At 38.5% G+C, this 13,877-nt stretch overlaps 1 protein-coding gene and 1 long non-coding RNA gene across 6 annotated transcripts in view; one reads left to right on the top strand and one right to left on the bottom strand.

The window, feature by feature from the left end:
- Window positions 1–9,187, bottom strand: part of XRCC4 (X-ray repair cross complementing 4) — a 278,985-nt gene extending 269,798 nt beyond the window's left edge. For 2 of the 5 annotated variants that reach the window (XM_059916712.1, XM_059916705.1), the window contains exon 1: window positions 9,109–9,187. Coding sequence is in view for 1 of the 5 variants with exons in the window: in XM_059916710.1 (XP_059772693.1) it covers window positions 8,793–8,834 (42 nt within the window). In the remaining 4 variants the exon portion in view is untranslated. The other 3 variants (XM_059916710.1, XM_059916706.1, XM_059916707.1) reach the window with 2 other exon arrangements.
- A 95-nt stretch (window positions 9,188–9,282) lies between these two features.
- LOC132362362 (uncharacterized) overlaps window positions 9,283–13,877 on the top strand; it is a 36,129-nt gene continuing 31,534 nt past the window's right edge. The window contains exon 1 of the long non-coding RNA XR_009502342.1: window positions 9,283–9,402. This is a non-coding gene — a long non-coding RNA (uncharacterized LOC132362362). The remainder of the gene's footprint in view (window positions 9,403–13,877) is intronic.

The raw sequence follows: 13,877 nt of genomic DNA, 5'->3' as shown, positions 1-13,877 counted from the left end.
TACACCATGATCAAGTGGGGTTTATCCCAGGAATGCAAGGATTCTTCAATATACGCAAATCAATCAATGTGATACACCATATTAACAAATTGAAGGAGAAAAACCATAAGATCATCTCAATAGATGCAGAGAAAGCTTTCGACAAAATTCAACACCCACTTATGATAAAAGCCCTGAAGAAAGTAGGCATAGAGGGAACTTTCCTCAACATAATAAAGGCCATATATGACAAACCCACAGCCAACATTGTCCTCAATGGTGAAAAACTGAAACCATTTCCACTAAGATCAGGAACAAGACAAGGTTGCCCACTCTCACCACTATTATTCAGCATAGTTTTGGAAGTGTTAGCCACAGCAATCAGAGAAGACAAAGAAATAAAAGGAATCCAAATCAGAAAAGAAGAAGTAAAGCTGTCACTATTTGCAGATGACATGATACTATACATAGAGAATCCTAAAGATGCTACCAGAAAACTCCTAGAGCTAATCAATGAATTTGGTAAAGTAGCAGGACACAAAATTAATGCACAGAAATCTCTTGCATTTCTATACACTAATGATGAAAAATCTGAAAGTGAAATTAAGAAAACACTCCCGTTTACCACTGCAACAAAAAGAATAAAATATCTAGGAATAAACCTACCTAAGGAGACAAAAGACCTGTATGCAGAAAATTATAAGACACTGATGAAAGAAATTAAAGATGATACAAATAGATGGAGAGATATACCATGTTCCTGGACTGGAAGAATCAACATCGTGAAAATGACTCTACTACCCAAAGCAATCTACAGATTCAATGCAATCCCTATCAAACTACCACTGGCATTTTTCACAGAACTAGAACAAAAAATTTCACAATTTGTATGGAAACACAAAAGACCCCGAATAGCCAAAGCAATCTTGAGAACGAAAAATGGAGCTGGGGGAATCAGGCTACCTGACTTCAGACTATATTACAAAGCTACAGTAATCAAGACAGTTTGGTACTGGCACAAAAACAGAAATATAGATCAATGGAACAGGATAGAAAGCCCAGAGATAAACCCACGCACATATGGTCACCTTATCTTTGATAAAGGAGGCAAGCATATACAGTGGAGAAAAGACAGCCTCTTCAATAAGTGGTGCTGGGAAAATTGGACAGATATATGTAAAAGTATGAATTTAGAACACTCCCTGACACCATGCACAAAAATAAACTCAAAATGGATTAAAGACCTAAGTGTAAGGCCAGACACTATCAAACTCATAGAGGAAAACATAGGCAGAACACTGTATGACATACATCACAGCAAGATTCTTTTTGACCCAGCTCCCAGAGAAATGGAAATAAGAACACAAATAAACAAATGGGACCTAATGAAACTTAAAAGCTTTTGCACAGCAAAGGAAACCATAAACAAGACCAAAAGACAACCCTCAGAATGGGAGAAAATATTTGCAAATGAAGCAACTGACAAAGGATTAATCTCCAAGATTTACAAGCAGCTCATGCAGCTCAATAACAAAAAAACGAACAACCCAATCCAAAAATGGGCAGAAGACCTAAATAGACATTTCTCCAAAGAAGATATACAGATGGCCAACAGACACATGAAAGAATGCTCAACATCATTAATCATTAGAGAAATGCAAATCAAAACTACAATGAGATATCATCTCACACCAGTCAGAATGGCCATCATCAAAAAAGCTAGAAACAATAAATGCTGGAGAGGGTGTGGAGGAAAGGGAACACTCTTGCACTGTTGGTGGGAATGTAAATTGATACAGCCACTATGGAGAACAATACGGAGGTTTCTTAAAAAACTACAAATAGAACTACCATATGACCCAGCAATCCCACTACTGGGCATATACCCTGAGAAAACCAGAGTTCAAAAAGAGTCATGTACCAAAATGTTCATTGCAGCTCTATTTACAATAGCCAGGACATGGAAGCAACCTAAATGTCCATCGACAGATGAATGGATAAAGAAGATGTGGCACATATATACAATGGAATATTACTCAGCCATAAAAAGAAATGAAATGGAGGTATTTGTAATGAGGTGGATGGAGTTAGAGTCTGTCATACAGAGTGAAGTAAGTCAGAAAGAGAAAAACAAATACAGTATGCTAACACATATATACGGAATCTAAGAAAAAAAAAAAAAAGGCCATGAAGAACCTAGTGGCAAGACGGGAATAAAGACACAGACCTACTAGAGAGTGGACTTGAGGATATGGGGAGGGGGTGGGGTGAGATGTGACAGGGTGAGAGAGTGTCATGGACATATATACACTACCAAATGTAAAATAGATAGCTAGTGGGAAGCAGCCGCATAGCACAGGGAGATCAGCTCGGTGCTTTGTGACCACCTAGAGGGGTGGGATGGGGAGGGTGGGAGGGAGGGAGATGCAAGAGGGAAGAGATATGGGAACATATTGTATATGTATAACTGATTCACTTGGTTATAAAGCAGAAGCTAACACACATTGTAAGGCAATTATCCTTCAATAAAGATGTTTAAAAAAAAAAAAAAAGAAACCAGAAGTAATAATTGTACTGAAACTTTCCAAAATTTCCCATCCTATGGCACATCATTAGACTCATGACATCTTAGATTTTTTTATCTAACCAATATAAGTCAAACACCTATTATAGTTCCTGGCTCGTAATCAATAAACGATTCTAACTTAAATGGCTGAATTCATTTAATCTGTACCAATTTGAATGACTCTAGTTTATACTTTTCCTCCTCCATTCTCAACTGAAGAGTTCTGTATTATTAGCTGTCACTAAACATTGGTCAGAGAATGCCATCAGTGTCTTGGTCCATGCCCCACCACAATTCAGGTTAAAAGTGTTCATTCACCCAACATTTAGAGAGAATTTGTTGATTTTCGTTACCCAATACAGACTCCCTACTGGTAGCAATAAAACTTCGAGTGACCCCCCTCACATCTGCTATTCTTATCCACAGGCTATGAGCAAGCTGACTTTTGGCCCCAAGTTCCAGCAGAACACAGACCCGGGCTAAACCAACATTACATTTTAATCCCCAGTAACTGATTCAAAGATGAGCATGTGATTCAAGTTAGGACAACTAAGGCCAGTAAGCCTCAATTTCAGGACTTTTATTTGCATATAGAGGATAGATACTCTTCTCTACTGGATTTGGTGTTATGACGCTGTAAGACTGGAGCTGTTGGGAACAAAACCAAGAGAGCAGAAAGTAGAACTGAGGGGTGGCCAGCAGGTCAGATCTGATTTCAGCAGCACCAGAATCTAGATCTAACTGTGTGTTTTAGGTGTGAGGCCAAGAAATTCCTTTTTCCTTAAGCTACCTGTTTCAGTCTTTGGAATCAGGCATATTTCAGGACGAATCTTCATTGTCATTCATTGGTTATGTGAATTATCTCAAAGTACGTGCAAAAGAGTTGTAAGTAAGCAAATGTATATACTCCATCAGTGGTATAAGTACACACTCTGGGAAACACTCTATTAAACATAATATTCAATACCAAACAGGAAGTTTTACATTTTCAGCTTTATATGCTTCCATTCTCATCAAATCCAAAACACATGGCATTTCAAAAACACTGGGACTTTGTTGTCACTACATAATAAATAACCAGTGAACAGGTGGTTCAAGAAGACAACTGGTAAATATTTTGCATGAGGCGCTAATGATTCTAGAAAAAAAAATCATAATATGTCTATTCAAAACAAAGGTTCAAGTCTTGGTTACAGGGCAAAAAATGTTTCCCAAGTTTTAAAAATCACTAATTAATATTCTAATGCTTTCTCCTTAAAACTCAACATCTTACCTCAAAATATTGGCAAAGCCTCCCCAAAAGAGGGATCCAGTCAATTTAAATTTTAAAATTGTGTTTTTGCTTCTGTCTTTAATACACTGAAAATAGATCAAAAGCCTTTTATGAACCTCTAAGCAAAGCTGTTTCTTCATGTTTATCAAGTTATTTATAGAAACAAATGTAGCTTCTGCAAGAACATATGACCTCAATTGTACTTTGGATTCACTGTTCACAATATAAACATAACATTGCAATATGGTAACATGATTAGATTACTGTACAAAAGCCATCAATCTTTGCTATCAGAAAAGAGAAGCAATGAGAGGACCAGTCCCAATACCCATGGTTTATGCTCTTCTAGGACTGCTTGGACTATTATTATTCTAAGAATGTTAAGTTTAACCTTCTAGAAGTCTGCAAAACAGATGTAACGTTGTTTGTGTGGTTCCAATGACTTGATATAAAGGTTTCAAACATCTATTTTTCACCAAGTGCTCTGTTATATTACAGTGATATTCATATGGGAATTAACAGTGGTGACCTGTGATACTCAACCAAACATATTGACTTTACTTGCTCATTACCCTACAGATCTTCTTCTGAGGCATAGTTTTCAGATAATAACCAGGACAAATTTCTTCATTACAGTTAAACTTCAGAAACTTATGTTTTCTCTATTGCTAAATTCTCAGAGCACAAACTTTTGGTTCCCAAAAGTAATATCTAAGGCATGACTTGAGCCAATTTCTGTAAGAATAATGCTTAAAATGAAGAGGTTGGTTCCTAAACACAATATTATGGCAAGATTTTTTTTAAATTCATTTTAGAGATGAGTATCACAGCACCACTAATTTACAAAGTTATAAATTGCAACCATGCTGTAATTTTTTAAAAAACACTTAAGTTAAACCTACATATAGAACTATATTAATATACTATATTATACATGTATCTACCTACAAATTACCAAAGAAGCATCAATAAATTTTTTAAATTTAACTTTTGAAGTGCCCTAAAGTTTAGACAGATGTTATCCTATTTTCTCTGAGATTTTCTCTGAGCAGCTGTTCATTTGGACATGCTCCTTATTTATTGATATACTGTGTTCAATGCTAGGGTCACATTTCTTAAACAGGAACTTGGCAACTTCCAAATTCTATGGTAAATATTGACATATCTCAGCATGTCAATATTTATACTGTCAGGACACTTTGATGAGTCTCTTCAACAATGGCTGCATCTTATTTCTTGGCAGCCACTTGTTTCTGTTCCAACTGAGCAAGATCTTTCTTTATTCAATAAAATTCTCACTAACCGTTCAGACAAAATTACAAGTAAGCTAATAGCATCCTCTCACACAAAGACCAGATTGAACTCCTTGCTTATTTCAACATTTTGGTCACTTCTGCAGGGTTAGTAAAGCTCAAAGAAACAAGGCACAAATTCAGGAGTGTACTCCAAGTAATACTTGTTTTTGACTGCAGCAATTCCAAGCCTAATCATCATTTTCAACCCCATTGCTAAGGGTGAAAGCCGCCGAAGCCTTTTCAGAATTTATAGAATTAAATTATTTCCTTTTTTGTTAGTCTTAAAAGCTAGACAAATTTATAAAAGATTGGTTTACAGACTGCAACAATGATGATGATAGTCAGAGAGAAGTTTGAATCCAGAATGCCTGCCATAAAAGGTAGTTGGAAAGTCTGGCTCATTATCTAGAATTAAACAGTGTTTTACATGCAAAATTAGTGTACCTAACTTTTGTGCCAAGTATCAGAAATCATGTTAACAAACTAACCATCATTAACTCAATCTTAAGAGCAAACTTCCATCATTGGGAGAAAATCTGTGCACTACCTTGTAAATACCCTGGGATTTCCCAATAGCACAAAAACAAAAGTTTAATTTAAAGCTATTGGCAATACTGGCATCTAGTAAAAGCATGAATGCCTCATCAACAATTTGGAATTCTCACACAGATTTTTTCTTTTGGGCAACGAAAGTCTCAGTGGTGTTTTTCTTCTAGAAAGAGCCCAATTTTATCAATATTAAAAATTTGCTGACTATAATAACCCTCTGTTCACTGATTTCAGCCAGTGTTTTAGAAAAAGACACAACTCACTTTCTCATCAGCTTCACAAAGGACAAGGAACAAACTGCCCAGGGCTATAAAATGCATTAATTACCTCCTACTAGTACAAAAAGAACTAGCTTGAAGATAGCCACCTTCTTCCTTGCAAACAAGGTATTGCAAACAAAGCATTGATTTTATACTCAGAAGACCCAGATTGAAATCAAAACTCTACAGCTTCGTAGCTGAGTGACTTTGGTCATGCCATTAATGCATTAAAATGCTCACTGACTACATCCTATGTACCAGGTTTTCATATCTCAAAGATGAGTAAGACATATCCCCAGCTCTCTGGTGAGACAGAAACACCCAAAGAGGATTATTATACAAGCTTGTAAAGTGCAGAGGCAGGGTGGGAGCTCATCTGAAAAGTAGCACGTTAACCAGCCTGAAATTTCAGGGGAGGCTTCCTTGAGTTATAACTGATATAAATCTTAAAAGGTGGAAAAGGTTTAGGAGTGGAAGGAAAAAGATAAGGAAACACATTCCAGGCAGAAGAAGCTGCATGAGCAAAGGCTTGGAGACAAGAAATAGCAATGATATATTGAAATGAACAATTCACAGTTTCAGACTGACTGCTGACACTAACAAGAGCATTTGGGGGAGCAATAGCCATGTTGAAGGGATCTCAAGAAAGAACAGTAGAAGGGAAATTGGGACTTGGGGCATAGAAACTCCTTAAAGGATTTTTGCTCAGAGGAGCAAATAAATGGGGTTGGAAGTAGAGAAAAGTTAAAAGAAGCATTTCTTAAGGTGAAAGAAATAACATGCAGGTCAATCAAAATTTTATGGGTCTTAATCTAAGAGCCATGGGGAAAGAGAATTTAAAAAGAGGGAGAGAAAAAGGACAAAGACGAACACTAAATAACAAAAAACTTCAACCTCAGTCTATGGAGACTAGCTGGGGATCAAAGAAAACGAGTTAAGTAAAACCATTGTCTTTTAATATATGAGAATATCATTGAATGAGGAAAAAAAAGGAAGTCAGATAAAAGGAAATAATCAACGCTATCAATACTACACACAAAATAAAAAGAGAAGAGGGAAGAAAGTGGTCTGGTGGTAGAAAAGCGATAACAATTTAATTTTAAAAACCATTAATTTAAAAAACATTTTATTGAGTGCCCAACATGCAAGTCAATCAGCCCTCCACCATTATCCCTCCCTTCAAAGAGTTTTTAATTAAGTGAAGAAAGCAAGCCAGGCACACAACAGGCAACCCTTACTGAGTGCTTAGTGTATGTCAAATACCTGGCTAGATGACTTACTTGTAATAACTCATTTAATCCTTACAATACTGGGGAAGCCTATGCATTCTCTCCACAGAAAAACATAAATACATACTATTTTTGCATACAATCCTACTGAACCCATGAAACCAAAGTTAAAAATACTCTTCTGGATGCAGGAGAGACAATAATTTTTGAAGAAGGAAATGATAGAGTCAGATTTCATTTTTAGTAAGTAAGAAAATGATCCAAGACAGTTTGAAAGGAGAATCCATAGCAGAGCTATGGAAAGTAGACTTCTGAAACAGCAATGTAAGATAGTACTTACATTAGTTCACTGGCAGTGAAAACCAACAGCAGGGAGTTTATGTGCTTAATGACCATATAGCTCAATTACCACCTCCCTAGAGATCTTGCCACACATCAGATTAACTTTGTTGCTGTGATACATGAAAAACAAACTACACATTTACGTATGTTCAGCCTTATCTATTGCTATTTGGGTTCCTCTATGGGTAACTTTAAAATAACTGACATTGTTCTTTCCTATTTTGAAGCTGAAGTACATAAGAGCCCATGGCCTAAAATTTATTCAAATCCATAAATATAGTAAATCAATTGTGATCTCTAACAACTTCAGTTTCCTGGTGCACTTCAGGTATTACATATTACCCTAAGCGTTCATAAAGATGAAGACAATCTTCACATGAAAGCAAAATGTCTGCAGACACAGTTACTACTTTAGAAGCCAAGCTTGATGAGTTGCACAACATAATTTCCATAACTAAGCCAAGGTTATTTAATTTGAATGGCAACACTTGCAAGGTATACTCTAAAGCAATCAAAAGCCAGAGCATTATGGCTTGTTTTTTGATAGGAGGAGGGTACAGTATGTTTTTATACATTTCTTATTCCCCTCTTCCCCATGCCCATTAAATTTCCGGAAGGAACAGGCCATCTTTATTCCTCTGCTGCACTCTCATGATCCCATGAATAAAGCTCAGTTAAATACTTGCTAAATTTGTGTATTTGACCAACTCTTAACAATTCAATAGATTCAAAAGTAAAGTTAGTTATGGTTTAAAAAGAAAAAAGAAAACGTGTTGGGCTGTAGCCAACGATGTAATCACAGGAGAAACCCAAATGTTCTAATCACTGTGTTGCCCTAAGTATAGAAGGGTCTCATAGTTTGGCCAAGAACAGCACATAAATCAACACCTCATGTGAGTTTCCTTTCCTCTTTTTCTCTATCCCACTTTAAGTCAATGCATTAAAAAACTGATAACATTCTATAAAGAATCTCGGGGTGGGGGGAAATAGAGCCTTATCTAATGGGATTATTAAAATTAGAGAAAGCTAAATAATAATACTACTGATTAAAATAAAAAGTTGGCATGTTATTGGTCTTGCAGCTGGACTCCTTCTCTGGAGTACCTAATCAACTACTGAACTCAGGAAACGCAGTTCCTTTCCATTTGTTACCACATAAAGTTCCTTCCTGACCCCAACGGGCCTAGTACGTTTCAGCCCCAGATGGAACCCATTTACAATTTACAAAATGCTGGGGATTGGAAGAGAGAGAACGCCAATGTTAGAGAAATAATCCAACACCTTCTCAACACAACCCACCGAATTCAAGTGTCCTCCTAATTCCACAACTTTACAGGGCATTTCAAAGGCGCTTTACATTCCAAAGACTCTCTCAGGTGCAAAGGGAGAAACTGTAAAGGGAGCCCAGGAGATGAACGCCCTGCGTGTAAGCCCAGGGAACCCAGGTGTTCCCGAAGAGTCCATAAACAGAAGGGCCAAAAGCTTACACATCGTGGGGGGAGGGGCTCCAAGCAGGAAAAAATGTGCGCGCTGCGGAGTTCTACAAAGCTAAAAAAGAAGAGAAAAAAAAGAAAAGAACTGGACCACCGAGGCAGTCGCCACTTCCGGACCCTACCTGTCAGTAACTCCACTTCCGGTCTCCTCCAAAAGGCCCGCTCCCACAGGCAGACATCCAGCAGCCAATGAGAGTGTCATTTACTTCCGCGGGGCTGAATGACGGCATTTACACCCCGCCCTTTCCGGTAGAGAGGAGCCTATCGTAGAGTCTGAGACGTGCGGCTCAGGAGGAGGTACCCTGACAGGCCCAACCAGACCGCGGAAGGAGCGAGAAAGGCAAGCCGGCCCGTACGCCTCTTCCGCTCCGGGCCCGGAAGGGTGATGTGGCTGGGGTTTCGCCGGCCTCACTATGGTAAGAACCGGGGCTTCGGGGTCGCGGCTGAGCTTTGTGAAGGGGCTGCGGGCCCGCACAAGGGCTGGAGGGTTGGGCGGCGATCCCGGGTCCCCGGCTAGGGAACCCTGTCACTAACTTGATTTTCCCGGGCCTCGGAGGATGCACAGGCCCGGGAGCCATGTGGCCCCTCCACGTCCAACCAGGGAGAACCAGGGCCGGCAGCCCAAGAAAGACCCCGGGGCCGCGGAACCCTTCCTCACACGCCGAGGCCACTTTCCTGACTTGTTTCGAAGAAGTGCGCTGGTTTGGTTTAACCCATCGGTTACTTAGACTCTTTATGGTCATTTTGAGGCATTAGAGCTGCCCGGGTTTGCGCTTGTTATTTTGCGGCGCTTTATCTCTCTGCGGGCCTGACCCAGGTTTTTATTTCCCTGTTGTCAAATAAGCCCCAAGTGCTACACCTTAATTTTCACATGTTGAATTAGTGGCCTTTTAGGTCCCTCCAACTCCATTCTCTCAACTATAGAGATGCTACTTTATGAGCTATATTTTAATGATTGGAGTTGTCTGCGGAGGTGGCTTCTCTTCTAGGAGCTTGATGTGCTTGGAGTGTGTCTGGCCTCGGGCCTTCCTCCCCTTCCACACATTAAGAAGGTTTTATGTGTTATTTTGTTTTATTGCAGATTCCTTTAATAGTTTGGGCCTTTTAGAAAAGCTTGAAATAAGTCACAAAAGATCGCAAAATGCTTACGTCTCCAGGTTGAGAAAAATAAAGCCAGTATAGGCAGAGGACAGATGTAATAATCAGTAGTAATAGCAAAAGCCTCCCAAGCTATGTCTGCAGGCATTTCACTTTTGTTACGGTAAATGCCAACAGCCTCTACACCAGGCCCTCGCGGTGAATGTATGAGGTCCATGTGCCAGATTTGCGTTTATGAGCATATTTATGGGGAAAAGATGCATGCCTTTTATTATAGTATCAAAAGCAACCATGACAAAAAAGCTCTTCTACAGTGAAAAGTTGCTGAGCTTGTGTTTCCAGAAGTTCCTGCAGAATCCCATACAGCACAAAACCCTTAGACATTAATCGAAAACTCATTAATTGTTGTTTGCTTTATGCCAGCTACTTTGGTTATAGCTGGGGCGTAAGTCACAGTGTCTTCCCTGGAGAAGTTTACCGTTTATAGAGGAGATGGCAGTTTATTAGAGGTTATTCCTTCCTTGGCCAGCTTCTTTCTCCACCTACCACATGATAGGACGGATACACTTGTGTCATGAGTGAGCGGTTATTTAACTTAGAAAATGTGGTTCCTTTTTCAATTCAAAAAGACTAGAGAGACTGTTACTCTTAATTCTTGCATATGCTCTTCGAGGCTGAAGTTGGGTTATTTTGCTCATAGTACAGTCAGAGATAGATTATTCTTTTCATCATCTTATTGTCTTATGTACTATCTAGAAGCAAGACATACTGTGTTTAAGATTAATAGTATTTGAATCATCTGGCCATACTTGTTTTTTCAAAGTAACTATAATAGCTCTCATTTATTAGCACTTGCTATGTGCCAGGCTGCATTTGAAAAATCAGTTTATAAGCATTGTCTTATTTCAGGCTTGAAACTGAATATATGTTTGCAGGCAATGGAAGTCAGGCACAAGGAGACTGACGTGCTTGGGGTTATACACCTAGTAGGTAGTGAAGCCAGAACTCAAACTTATTTTAATGTCCAGATGCCGGAAGTCCTCATGCCGTTGTTAATAAAAACAACATAACTGAGGATAAAATATGTCGTAATGATTTGTTGCTCTCAAATATAACATGTCAACCAGACATGGGGGAAAATAGAAACAACTGCCCGGTGGTTAATTTTTCATTCCTGCTCTGTTCCTGTGAGCTTAAGTTGTCCACATTTCAGAAAATGTACATTGTAGTTGGAAGAGCTACACAATGAGGTTTCTTTTTGAGTTTGTATCTACACTTGGTATATTTGTGAGGTAGCCCAGTGATAATGACTTAAATCTGAATTACTGTATTTTAATGAATCCATTTTTTAAAATGCATTTGAAGACCATAAAATGTTTATCAGCAATAATAATTTACAACTATCAAAGCATAAACAGTCTGATAATTATATCATTTATGAATGAATACTTTTAATTTCATCTCTTCCCAAGAAGCCTTCCCTGTACCTTCTGTTTTCTTCTGCTCCTTTTAGGTATCTATTTGGACATCTGTACTCCATGTATATACCCCCAGTGTTTCTCTTGCATAGAAAACAGCAGTAAGGTGTTGCCTATATTTTTCCCTTCTCTAGGCAGAGCTCTTAAAGTAGAAACTACGTCTTTTAATCTCTACATCACAGTGTCAGAGTTGGTACTCAAATGAATGAGAGTCTGGGGATACAAAGTCATGTAAAACATGCTCATTGTCTTCAAGGGTTTTACAGTCCAGTGGGGGAGAGTATTAAATAAGTAAATTTTATGTGTTAGCTGCTAGGACGTAGAGAGATGACATGTGTGGTGGAAAGAACATGGACTTTAGACTGAGCCAGACAAGGTTAGAATCATTCCCAGGGCCCAGCCTTTGCTTGATCAACCTGAGGAAGTTTGTTTTCATTTCTTCCTCTGTTGATGTGTTACATGACTTACAGATATATTCATTTAATGCTCATAAACCCTGCAAAGTAAGACCTATTGCCCACATTTTATAGTTAAATCAAATATCAGAGAAAGGGTGTGAGATAGTGTCCCTCATCTTGTAGCTGAGATACGTTATGAAATATGTTAGAAACAGAGGAAAGAGTAATTGTGGTTCAGAACTGCTGGGGAGACATCCCCAAAGAGGTAACACTCTGACCTGTATATTAAGGAGTGAGTAGGGATTAGGGAAGGAATCATTAGCTAGAGCTGGGAAAGCATTTTCTATCCTTCAGACAGATGAAGGAAATGGTAGTTATGGACACATAGTGCATGAAGTCAAATAGTTGCTTGGGGACTGGCAGGAATAGAAGTTAAGCCGTGAAATGATGAGAGATGAGACTAGGAAGACTGGGGCCAGATCTTGAAGTCATTTCAAGGCCTTTATATTTTGATGATGTTTGTGTACCTGACAAAGACTGTGAGCAGGGAAGAGAATGGTGTGCGTTTTGGAAAACCAACTGGTAACAATGTTCAGGGTCTATTTACACAGAAGATTAAAATCTGGAAGACTAGTTTAGAAATAATACAGTGATAGTAGATGATTGAATGCCTTAACTCTTGACAATAGTAGTTAGGTTTGAAAGATAAGGATAAATAAAATCATTTTGATGGTGCTTAGTAAGGAGTGGTGAAGCACAACTCCAGTTTAGATAATTGGTTGTATTGGAAGGAAATATTGATTAAGCACCTACTCTGCCATGTGTTTTACATGCAGTGCTTTATTGAAAACTTACATTATTGGCCACAGTGTACATATGAAGAAAAAGGCGCAGAATGATTGTCTTGCCCAAGACCATACTGCTGATAAATAGTGAAGCTCAAATTTAAACGTAACAGCTCTGTTTGTCACCAAATCTTGAGCCCTTTTTATTAGACAACAATGCCGATAATTCCACAGGAAATTCAAGAGGAAAAGCAGCGTTTGTATGCCTCAGTGGTTGAGGGTGGAGGGAGTTTGTTAAGATGATAATTCTGTAGCTACCATTGCTTTTGCACCATCAATACAAACGGCATCACAGTAGAAAGGCAGGTATTTTCTTAGCATTATAAAAGTAGTTTTGACTGCGTAAACCCATGAAAAGATTCCATAAACTACACTTTGAAAACTACTACCTCAGGCTAATAGGTAGGTAACTGAAGTAGATGCTGGTCTTCTGTAGCATAGTGGCTTGTAACCTTGACTGCAAGTAAAAACTCCCAGGGAACTTTGAGAAAACTATATGCCCACCCAATTCAGTCCAATTTTCTGGGCATTGATTGTTTTTAAAAGCTCCAGGTGATTCTAATGAGTAGCCAGTGTTCCTACCCTGACTCGTTATATTTGCAGGTTTTTCCATTTTGTCATTCTTTGTTTTATCTGACTGCATGATCAGAGTACTTTTTTCATAGCAGAATTTGCACTTTTCCTTCAGAATAGTTTCTCATCAATCATTTATCAAGGACATGTGAAGTATTTACATCCTCATTTTCTTAAGTCTACTATTAATCATAGTTATATGTATGCTTTCTCTTAATACCTGTGACACTCTTGTTGCTTCATATTTAGATGTGAGGTGTCTGTAAAATAGCTCAAATTAAGCAGCACAAATATAGCAAATGCACTGTAGGTGCCATGACAATGAGATGAAAATAGGCACAAATGACCACCCATGTTGCCAGTGGAGAACAGAGTTGAGGTGCAAAAGAAAATGTTAATATTTCTGTGTGTTATTAGAAATCTTTTCAATCACCTGTGGTCACTTATCTTGGGCACACGGGGTGTTGGGTGTCTTTGCACATTCACGTATTACCTTACA

This window comes from Balaenoptera ricei, chromosome 3 (genome assembly GCF_028023285.1).
Source record: "Balaenoptera ricei isolate mBalRic1 chromosome 3, mBalRic1.hap2, whole genome shotgun sequence".
Taxonomy (NCBI): domain Eukaryota; kingdom Metazoa; phylum Chordata; class Mammalia; order Artiodactyla; family Balaenopteridae; genus Balaenoptera; species Balaenoptera ricei.
Note: the sequence above shows the minus strand (reverse complement) of the source record. Positions and strands in the feature narration are given on the sequence as shown.